Source organism: Medicago truncatula, chromosome 3 (assembly GCF_003473485.1).
Source record: "Medicago truncatula cultivar Jemalong A17 chromosome 3, MtrunA17r5.0-ANR, whole genome shotgun sequence".
NCBI classification, from domain to species: Eukaryota; Viridiplantae; Streptophyta; class Magnoliopsida; order Fabales; family Fabaceae; genus Medicago; species Medicago truncatula.
The window spans coordinates 53672300-53684128 of NC_053044.1; the positions used below are offsets into that span (position 1 = coordinate 53672300).

Genomic DNA, 11829 nt, shown 5'->3' on the forward strand with positions numbered 1-11829 from the left:
GATCAATTCTACCGTCCATTTGGGATCATTTAAAGTAAGAACAAAACTTTATTTAAACTTGCCCACCAAATTTGACACAGGGACGATCGAACTTGAGATCTTGAGAGAAGCAAACTCCAAGATCCCAAGACAACCACTATGCTAACCCCAAACAGGTCTTCTTATTTTAAGGAGAAGTCATGTCAAATACAAATTGAGAGAAGTTCCTTACAAAATAAGGACTTTTTTTTTTAGTGAAGAAAAACGGTGTATAAGAAGCCTAAAAAAAATTATAAATATAAATTTCTTTAAACCTACGCCTCCTTTTTTAGTTGGTCCCTCCTTCGATGCCCAACTCCAACAATTCATATTTTTATTTTAATCTTTTATATATTGAAAACGATATCAAAGTGTACATGCTCTGTTTGGTAAGATTATGAATTAGCTTATAATTTATAGCGAATAACTTATAAATTTGTCTGACAAAAAAAACCTAGTTTGGTAACGGTCTCTCCACGCTGAGCTTATAACATTTTAAATGTTGCGATTTTGATCCCCTGTTAAAAAAAATGACAAATTTAGTCCCATATGAATTAACCTCTTTACAATATTCGTCCTTTTCGTAAATTTTGACTTATTCAATGTCTATGTATCACCTCATTAAACAAGTTGATATGTCACACGTGTGAATATCTATTTAAAAAAAATGACACTGTGTATTATCTGCTGAATTAAAAAATGACACTGTGTATTATCTCCAGAATTAAAAAAAAATGATTTTTTTTTGGAATCACACGTGATTTTTCCATCCAATCACCATCATCTTGTCCAAAACACCATCCTCTTCTTCATCGTCGTTATCTTCAACATCATTTTCACCCTCATCAACAAATTTAATTACGAAGAACATCATCGTCATATCCATTAATATGGGTTTTCCAAAAAAAAATCCTCAACATCAAATTTTATTGACAAGAACATCATCATATTTATTTGACTAAAATATGGTTTTAGTCCCTGCAAATATGCCTCGTTTTGGTTTTAGTCCCTGTAAAAAAAAAATGTTTTTGGTCCCTGCAATTTTTTTTTTGTTTTTTTAAATAGTCCCTGACCCTATTTTTGTGATGATTTGCATACGTGGCACATGATGACTGAACACATTCTGTAGTTTTTGGTCCCTGCAAAATATTTTGTTTTTTAAAAAGATCCCTGCAAAAAATTTTGTTTTTGAAAATAGTCCCTGGGACTATTTTCAAAAACAAAATTTTTTGCAGGGATCAAAAACATTTTTTTTTTTTACAGGGACTAAAACAAAAACGAGGCATATTTGTAGGGACTAAAACCATATTTTAGCCTATTTATTTATCTGGGTTTACAAAAAGTCCTGAAAAAATTTCCTCTTCTCCATCATCAACAATAATAACACAATACTCTCTCTCTATATATATATATATATATATATATATATATATATATATATATATCTTGTCACAATAAGAGTCGGGTTCAAATGAGTTTTGATTTTAGGTGTGTTTAAGTTGGATTTGAAGTTATTTCTAGTTTGATATTTGTCCACATTGCTCATGTTTCCGTACTGTTGAGTGTATAAATATGTTTAAATACCCTCATCCTTTGAGCTAACTTTTGGGATGAGATCCAAACCTATTTAACATGGTATCAAAGCCATGAGCCTTTTGGGATCATATCCAAACCTATTTAACATGGTATCATAGTCGGATTAAGGATTGCAATGTGGAAATTGGACTTAGACCCACACTAGGGGTGAGAGTGGGTGTTGAAGTTGTTTATAGTTTGTTATTTGTCCCACATTGCTCAGGTTCACGAACTGTTGAGTGTATAAATATGGTCGAGTACCCTCATCCTTTGATCTAGCTTTTGGGATTTGGGTTGATGCTATCCATTTTCGCACAAATAAAAACAATGATTCAGATTTAGGATTGAAAGTTGGGGGCCAAAAATCCACCCATGCTCTCTTTGGTAAAAATAAGCTATAAGCTAATAGCTGAAAAACTAGTTTATGGCTGATGACTGAAAGCTGAAAATCCAGTTGTTTGAAATTAAAGTGTTTGGTAAAATTAGCTTTTGAAATGAGTGATAAATATAAAATGACATAAAAGTACATGCATCTTTATTTTTTTACAAATTACATTTATAAATATTTTCAACTGATATATTTATCTTAATTATTTAATTTATTTCAAAGTATTTTTTATCTTTAAAATGATAACTGTGATTTATAATTTTAATCGATATATTTTTTTAACAAATCTTGCATGACTTCATTTTTATATTTTTTTAACGATTTTTTCTTTTTATCTGAATCAGTAAATAAGTTAAAAGAAAAAAAATGATAATATGAATACATAAGTTCAATAGAATGTGTCCCTTTTGGAACAATATCTCAAAGAACTAGAATTAATCCTAAAAAAAAGAACTAAAGTTAAAAAAATAAAAATCAACGAAAAAAAGAGAATTAAAGAAAAATAAATAATAGAGTAGTAATTAAGTGAGCAGTTTTCTTTAAAAAAAGAAGAACGTGGGTAGTTTTTTCCTTTTTAGTGGACAATTTGTTTTTATAAAAAAGAATACTAAAGGTTAAAAATGGAAGCAAATGTAAAAAATAATCATCTATAAACTAAAAAATTACTTGAAATGACCTTTCAAAAAAAGCTATAAGCTCATGAGAAAAACTTGTTACTAAACACATCACGTTTTCATCCAACAAATTTATAAATTAATCCAATTAACTATAAACTAGCTTATTTGTATTATCAAACACGTAGTCTAAAAATACAAAATGGAAATGAGTGGGTAATCATCACCGATTCGTGGCCGTAACAAAAATTAACCTTTAAAGTTTAGTGTTATAAGCTCTACGTTATTATGTGTAACAAAAAAAAAAAGCTCTACGTTATTATGATGATATGGTATTAATACCTGTGTTTTTTTTTTTTTTGAGCAAATTAATACCTGTGTTGTCAATAAGTTTTTAAGTAGGAAAAGTAATGCCACTGTTTCTTTCAAAAAAAAAAAAGCAATGTCATTGAATGTGCTACCTTAATTTCTCCTTAAATTTGTAACAGAAAAAAAGTTTCTCCTGAAAGTGTATAAGGAAAATAATTAATGTAATAACTTCGGTCAAATAATATATTTAATTCATATTAATGACCTACGATATTTTACTTTAATTTGAATTCTTGTTTTATTTCATTTTTTTTCGGTCAAAATTTATTTCATTTGTTACTGTGCATAAATATATAAATAGACAATATACTAAACTATGATCCATCATGAAGTTTTTGCTTTTAACGAGAGAATTGTGAAAATGATCAATACACTATTCTTTGTATTGTGTTTGGTAACTAGCAGTACTGGGTACACAATTGATAGTACGCATAGTACATTGAAAGAAGATTCGGAGTTGAAGAGACAACGAAAAGTCATTAATGTATTTACACATATATTTTATTGGTGGATTAATTTGATCTTCATATTTAATAATTTTTTTTGACAAAATATTTAATAATTTTGTTTTTGTTTGATTTTGGTGGTTACTATAGACAAAGTCTGGATACACAATTGATTGTGTTGATATTTACAAACAACCAGCTTTTGATCATCCTTTATTAAAAAATCATAAGTTGCAGGTAAAATATTTTAATATGGTTAAATTTCAGTTTTTTCTTTTTTTCAAATGTCTTGTTTTCTTTCTTTTGTGTAGAGAAAACCAAGTTTTGAAAGTGAAGATATTTTCCATACGAAACCTATGCATATGCTTGAGAAAGTTAGGTGTCTAAAAGAAATGGTCCCTATTCCGAGGACAACCAGAGATGAGCTCATTCAAAGTAGTTTTTCATTCAATAATCATAGCCTAGCTCAAACTAGCTCTTCTAGTCGTGTAAGTTATCTCATTATACAACTTAACTTTAAATTTCTTAGTTTATCTATATAAATAACATTATTGCTTCAATAGTCAAATTAATACGTGAATATATTGAATTTGTAGTCTGCTTATGTGTTTGTTGATGCTTCGTTTGGTCCTTACTATGGAGTTAGTGGAGCTACGAGCATGTATAATCCAAAAGTTGACAAGGGCCAATCAAGCGAAGGTTATTTATATGTTAAAAACGGAGAGGGAGATGGTACTAATATGATTGTCATTGGATGGAATGTGAGTTTTAATTTATTCTATTATGTAAATTTTCTTTTATCAAAAATATGCATCTATCAATTGATTTATATTTTAAATAAATTTGGAGTAATCTTTCCCATATATATGATGTTAGGTATCTCCAGATTTGTACAATGATGATGCAACTCATATTTATTCAAGATGGACAGTAAGTGAAGGTTTATGGCTTTTAATATTTTTTATTATTATAATGTTAATGAGATGTTTTGGTGGTGTTAACTCATATTTATTCTTTGAATCTTACAAAAACCACGGTTTCTTTTCTTTAAAATATAAATAAAATGCAGTCAGATAATTTCAAGACTACTGGATGCTACAATATGTTGTGCAAAGGATTTGTTCAAACCGATAAATATTACTTCGGTTCACGTGTAGAAAAAACATCTACATACGATGGAAAAATGGTAGAGATGCCAATATCTCTTTTTCAGGTAAAATTTAAATTAAAAATATTTAGATTATTCATTCAATATGAAAAAAATAATAATATTCACAAGTGTACTATGAATATATCCAGGATCCAACAACAAAAAATTGGTGGGTGAAAGTGGTAAATATAACAATTGGATATTTTCCTGCAACCTTATTCTCCAACATGGCCAACGCTAATGAAGTGGGATGGGGTGGTAGAACGGTGACTCCTGCGGGTGCTTCTAGTCCCTCAATGGGATCAGGACACCTCCCTGATGACGATTTCAAACATGCATGTTATTTTAGGTATATTTCATATCAAAGTGTAGCTAGAAAAGATTTAGGACCAGAATACTATATGGTAGGTAAATTCAATGATGCCCCAAAATCATGTTATGAAGTTGAATTCTATGGAGATCAAAGAGGACAAGTTGGGTATTCTATGCAATTCGGAGGACCTGGTGGTAACTGCGGCACTTAAATTAAACAAGCCTTGGTTATAGTATGATAATAATTAAATAAATGAATATTACACAATCTTTATTGAGAATAACTTCTTTTTTCTAATGATCTATACACATAAATGATGCCTTCCTTTTTGTGTTTTTGATTAAAAAAAAGGTTAAATAAATTTTTGGTCTCTAAATATTACGAATTTTGTTTTTAATCATCATTAAAAAAAGTGACATGTTTTAATTCGTATAAAAAAATTCAGCATGCCGTTTTAGTTTCTATTATTAAAATTTATTTAATTATGTTTAAATTTTTGAATGATATTTTTAAAAATATGTTAATAACATTATAAGAAACTCTTTTATAAAATATTATATATTTTTTAACATGTCGTTAATTAAACATGAATTTTCTCCTTAAAAAAAATCAAACATAATTTTTTTTATAGAGACCAAAACATATTACTTTTTCTTACGAGAACTAAAAAAAATTAATTATATTTATAAGAACCAAAAACTTATTTAACACAACAAAAATTGATTTGCGTAATCCTATTCTTAATAAATTGAAAAAAGAAAAGTTTAAAGTGTTTTTTATGATCAAATAACGTAAACATATTAATATATAAAAATTATTTAAAAATGAAGAAAATCCAATTTGTTTATTTGCCTCATGGACAATGTGATGATATCGTAAGTTGTGAAGGTAGAATCTAAAGAAAAATAAATTCATCCCTAAAAATAAAATTTAAGGAAATAATGAAAATTTGCTCAACCGTTAAGATTCAAAGCATAACCCTTATTCTTTTCACAAATTTGCATATCTCCTAAAATGTAGAGATGTATTTAAGAGTATATAATGCTCACGGGGACGTAACCATGATTCTCTTTATTTGTAAAATGAAAATAAATTACCCAATCAATAATATTGACTCAAAAAAAAAAAATCCATATCACTATTTATAAAATTCATCTATAAATTAAATTTCGTTAGTCAACTTTACTTTTGATGTTGATCAATGATGGACCACTTTCAATGTTGTATTCATGTTAGATAACATGTGCTTCATTCGTTGTTTTTGCTCCTTTATTGTTATATTTGTTGAATCATACCTTGATTCTTAAGTTTTGTTTGCAAATTTGGAGGGGAAAGAAGTTTGGAAAAAAAGAAAAGAGTAAATGGAAGAAACAAAGGACATTGAGAGAAAGGGAACCAAAAAATTGCAAAGGTTTTGGAGGATTTTGGAGAGTTTATAAGAATTCTTCAAATTAATATATGGTGTTATAATATTCTTAAAACTAAAAATATATTATTAATCATAAGCATTAATTTACCATTCTCTAAAAAAATACTCTTTCAAAAATTGTGAAAGATTTTTCAATTTTTCCCTATATTTCTCTTCCCCCATAGCCCTTTTTCCCTATATTTCATTTTGATTTCTTAAAATGAACAATTCCAAAATGGAAATAAACAGACGTAATAATGTAGGCCTATCAGGTTCACAATTTCTTTTGATGAATTGAGACGATCCATCATGGCCGGAATGCATGCACAATATGGATATAAAGTCCGTTTTCAAAATTTCTCTCATGTATGATCTGGGTTTGTAACCGGAACACTGAAGCAATATAATACCAAAAAAGAAAGAAAAAAACACACCAAAATTGCCTTATCTCACAAGCAATCCATCTAATCTATGTATAACAAATCACAATATGTATCAAAGTATTTCCGCACTCTTCGTGTAGCAAAACCAACAAAGGAAACCAACTGTTTAGTTCCTCCCCTTATAGTCAGTTCCTCCCGTGGAACAAGGGGCAAGACATGGCATCCCAACAACCAAATCACTAAAAGTACGCTAGCATTTCAATCAGTTTTCTCCTCTAAATTTGTCATTTCTGATACTTTCTCAGCCTCAGGGCTAGCATTTACGGGACCATTGCTTGTGATTATGCTCTCTGCAGCAGAAGCATTAGCATTTAAAATTGCCTCACCATCGCCTGTTTTTGGAGACCCTGCATTAGGGGAAGGAAGGCCTGAGATACGCTCATCCATTTGCACAGACCCTACATTAAGGGAAGGAAGGCCCGAGATACGCTCATCCATTTGCACAGACCCTACATTAAGGGAAGGAAGGCCCAAGATACCCTCATCCATTTGCACTGACCCTGCATTTGGGGAAGCAAGACCGGAGACACTCCCGTCCAATTGCTTTGGTTTGTTCAGAGCATGGCAATGTGGGCAGTAATAAGTGATAAATGGGAAATCCTCCTTCCGAACAAGACCTGGTCATAAGCAGATAAAATACACTTTTCCCGTTACTGTGTTCAACAATTAACAATGATGAATGCCCAAAAAACTAGCACTACACTCTTCTTTTTTATTTCCTGCAATAAATGCAAAAGGACAAAAACATAGACAACAAAATTCAGAGCCCCTTACCGTTATGCATGTGGCAGTTACCGCATATGAGAGCATAAGACTGCGTTGGATCCTCACCCACAAGCAACGCTGCAATTCTTGCAATCCATCCTCCATCTTGTGGGGTTGAACTTTGAGGTTGGTGATGTTCGACGACAGCATGTTGATTATACTCAGAGGTCTGGGTTTGATCGAATCCCCCTGAACCTGCTAATTGTTGATCAGCAAAATTTGGCGTGGATGTCCCTGGACTAGTGGATCTAGTTTGAACTTGTTTCCGATTTCGAAGTCCAGAGGACTGCACAAGTTCAACATCATTGCTCTTCCCTGTTGAAGCACCACTGAGATTGGATTCATCACCCATGTACAATCTCATACCAGAATCTGCACCCAATTTGGAAGCCAAAACAGTTGCAGCAGCTGCCTTTGCTGCTGGGTCTGGGTCATATCTCTATGTACATCATCACATGTATAATAGTCAGCAATATTAAAGTAGTGGTAAACATATACCATCAAAAGCTGCTCAACAATTTAAAGCACAGACACGGGCATAACTCATAATGAATTAAGGAACTTCGATTCCATTAGTCATGTCGTATGTTCACATTGTTGATTCTTCCAAAAAATAAAGCACACGGGTTATTATTTCATGCATAAAAAAATCCTAACTGAGAATTAGAAGGCGTGTCATCAAGCTCTAATAGGATTCTGAAAAATTAAATAATGAGTTGTATGTTCTCAATTTATCTTGTCTGATCCAAATAGCTTAAAAAAAATATGATATTGAAAACAATGTAACAAGCCTTCTTTCAGTTCCTCAAACAATCACCTGAATAAGCTGTTGTGTAGTGTAATAATTTGTCTTTTCTTTGAGCTCATCAATTTTTGCTTGCCTTTCAGCTCTAAGCTTTTCAAGAATGTTCTGGTCCCTACGATCACCTACATAATCACACATTATGAATTAAAACTTCAACAAATTAGGAAATTTACTTTTTACTCATCGATGTTCAAATAATACAGCCTTTATAACTTCGTATTAATGGTGTTGAAATTTGGGGCCTAACTCATCCTTACAAAACCGGTTTATAAGGTGAGGAGTGCCTCCTCTTTATAAACTCTTCTCAAGAGTCTTATCTATCCGATGTGAGACTAAACCCACCCCCTCAAAGCCAACACAATGAAGGTGTTGGAGGCTGCAATGAAGGCTAACCAAAGGTCACAATTTAGGCGACTAGGGGCGGACCGCAAGGCGGAATTTCCAACAGATGGCAACACTTTTCTTTAACAAATAAAATGCTACTCCTTCAAGAGAAAATCTATACATACAAGTTTCATAGTCTGTTTTATTGAATGAACTTAAGGACCTTCTAATGAAATATAAAACCTGCTATGACCAAACATTTTTATCAGCATTTGCTGACTACCGTGGAGTCATCGATTTGATAGCATGAGGAAATGTTTTCATTAAAAGTATTCATATCAGGAAGTACTGAACTGCGGACTTTCCAATGGCTCTAAGCCTCTAACAATTAGGAATGGCAGCAATTGTAACGGATGATGAATTTATAACTTGTTCCAATTGTAAACATTTTAATGTAGGGTTTGTCTAACATGTGCAACATTGCACATGTTAAAACAACTAATAGTAGTAATTTTTTCTTGGAAAATAACAATTATATATTCAAAAGTTTTATATTTAATATTAAATGTACAGGTTCCAATACAAAATTTCTATTTTAAACTTCTTAACATGTGCAAATTTGCACATGATAGAAAAACCCTTTTATTTTATCATAAATAAGACCACTAGATGACATCAAATTTGAGAGTTATGACATGGAAGTTAAGATTTCATTCACATAGATGACAATTGCAAATGAAGCAACACTAGAGCAAACCCAATCAAAGTAGAACACAGACCATACATATAAAGCCGTGATAGCTAAAGATGAAATAAACATGTAGACTACCATCTGTAAGATATGCATGTCTAAAGCTTTTGACACTTACACATTCGTGTGAAGGTGATAAATGCTGAATAAACAGCAGATGATAGTGCAGGCAAAAGAAACATCGGTAAAACCCGGATCGCCCTCATTTTCCAATCAATACCCACCGATCTTGTTGTCATAATAGCATAACCTACAGCAATGACCTGAAAGTTGAAACTATTTTCAGCGAAACTCTATTTTTTATTACAATGAGAAAAAGGGGGGCTACAGTTTAGGACCATGGCAGCAAGTCTGCAACTTAGTTATTGATAGAAACCAAATAACCACTTAATTAGCTGTTTAATCAAAATGGATAAATAATATGAACTATTAAACTGAACTGAATAACCACTGCGGTCAATTACTTGCTCTCTATATATATGTGCCAAACTATAAATAAGGTAATTTTTTATTTTTTATTTTTGGAATAAAAATAAAGGTAAGAAGAAGAGAGAGCATAACATATTGTTTCTGTTATATGTTTGATACATATTTCAAAAGTAGAACAAACCATGCCGGTAGACAATCCTATAAATATCTACAATGGGAAAAGGAATGAACAACCAAAAGTTTCTAAGGATTAAAGAAACAACTTAAATATCAGGTTCAATGGAGAAAACATGAGAATTTCAACAGGCAATATTACAGTGAAAAGTACAAAGGAGTGATGTTAAATAACAGTTATAAGGGTGCTACAGCGCTGTTGCATAACGCAGTTTGCACAAATTGGTATTGTTCCGAAGACCCTAATCAGTACTACAAAACATTGTGAAATAGCGACTCCAAAAATCAGCAATTGACAACAGTGGCTAAAAGGCATACAAAGTATAATTAAGCATCAACTATATTAAAAAAAAATAGAACAAACCTCAAATATAACAGAAAAAACAATAAGATTGCGGGAAGTCTGGCGCCTGGATCGTGATCTCCTGGTGACTCGAGCAATAACAGTAGCTTCCTCTTTAGAAATATGTTTAAGGCGCTTCTCAAAATCATCGCCGTGTAACCTAAAAATCCCATTCCAAATTCGGGAAATGAATCCTTTGCGCTTCTTCTTTACATTCCCAGAAGCAGTAGCAGTAGGACTTGTCTCCTTCTTTTCACCTTCCTCAACTGCTTTGTCATCGGCCATTATTTCCCCCCTCCTGTTTCCTAAAAACACAAACAGAAATCAAACGGATCAACAATCACACTCACAAGACAACAACACAGATAGGAATTAATCGTTCTACTTAACTAATTAAGCGATTAATTAATTAATAAAATTGCTGAAGAAAAAGGAAAGTAGGCGTGAAATGGAGAAATTAACCTCCTCCTGAGGTTGATTATTGAGTGGATTGTTGGGATCTTGCTATTGATTGAATATGTAAACGTTGGATTGGATTGGATTGCCGGGAGGAGGAAGCAAAATCGGGGGAGTTAGTATTTTTGGAGTTTCCAAACACGTCGTGAACACGTAGCACGAGGATCGTAATCAAGAAAAGAAACAAAGACTTGAATGCCACTCAATGTATATACCAATTGGAAAACTAACTTTATGCCACAGCCAGGTGAAAAAGGAGTATTTAATCATTCAGTATCATATTATTATACGATATACCGATACTCCATTTCATAAATTTATAAATTAATTATTATTTTATGAAATAAGTTGTTATTTGTCATTATTTATATTTTAGAAAACACCATCTTATGAGGAAAAAAAACACCATTTCATTGTTTATATGAATTATATTAAACTTTTAATATTTTGACCATTAAACTACTTGCTAATTAGTAAATCATTTAAATTACCTCTTCGTAAAAAGATCATTTAAATTACCTAAAAATATGATTTTAGTTTTTTTTTTTTTTTTTTTTTTGTAAATTAAGCATAATACCTTCCATCAAAACTAACACTTTTTTTTTTCAAAATTTATATTTAAGGACATAAATTAGAGTGATACCAACTAGAGTCTATCCCACGGTATGGAGAAACTATGTTCAAATATTGTATGAGATGAGCATTCACATTTAGTGATAGTCAATATCTTGAATAAGGTTACCTTTAGCGAATAAGTAAAAGAGGAGTGTTATTTAAACAACTATTTAGTTGACAACTTTTAGGACAACCATAATTTACAAAGAAAAAGTTGATATTTGCACGAAAACCAAAACAATAGAGAGATAAAGTAAAAAGTAATGTGAGTATGAGAGAGAAAGTTGTTGCAAAAGTTGTCACAAAATGGATGTTCAAATATCATTTCTCTAAGTAAAAAAATAGCATGAATAACTTGTAAGACTGCGGGACAATGTGACCTGGCTTTATAGAAACAAATTTTATTTTAATTAAACAAGATAAATAATTTAAAAGTTGATTTA

At 31.3% G+C, this 11829-nt stretch overlaps 2 protein-coding genes across 2 annotated transcripts; one reads left to right on the top strand and one right to left on the bottom strand.

The window, feature by feature from the left end:
* The first annotated feature begins 3802 nt into the window (after window positions 1-3802).
* Window positions 3803-5084, top strand: LOC11425868 (uncharacterized). The gene is made up of 5 exons (XM_024779071.1): window positions 3803-3898; window positions 4007-4171; window positions 4287-4340; window positions 4480-4623; window positions 4710-5084. The coding sequence occupies exons 1-5, from the start codon at window positions 3803-3805 to the stop codon at window positions 5082-5084; spliced, it is 834 nt and encodes a 277-aa protein (XP_024634839.1).
* Window positions 5085-6554: 1470 nt separating this feature from the next.
* Window positions 6555-10988, bottom strand: LOC11433034 (uncharacterized protein At2g24330). Its single transcript, XM_003603474.4, has 6 exons — window positions 10778-10988; window positions 10337-10620; window positions 9488-9632; window positions 8307-8416; window positions 7499-7928; window positions 6555-7341 (listed from the first exon to the last, which is right to left on the bottom strand). Exons 2-6 carry the CDS (start codon window positions 10598-10600, stop codon window positions 6923-6925), a joined length of 1368 nt encoding a protein of 455 aa, XP_003603522.1. The 5' UTR covers window positions 10601-10620; window positions 10778-10988; the 3' UTR covers window positions 6555-6922.
* Window positions 10989-11829: the final 841 nt, after the last annotated feature.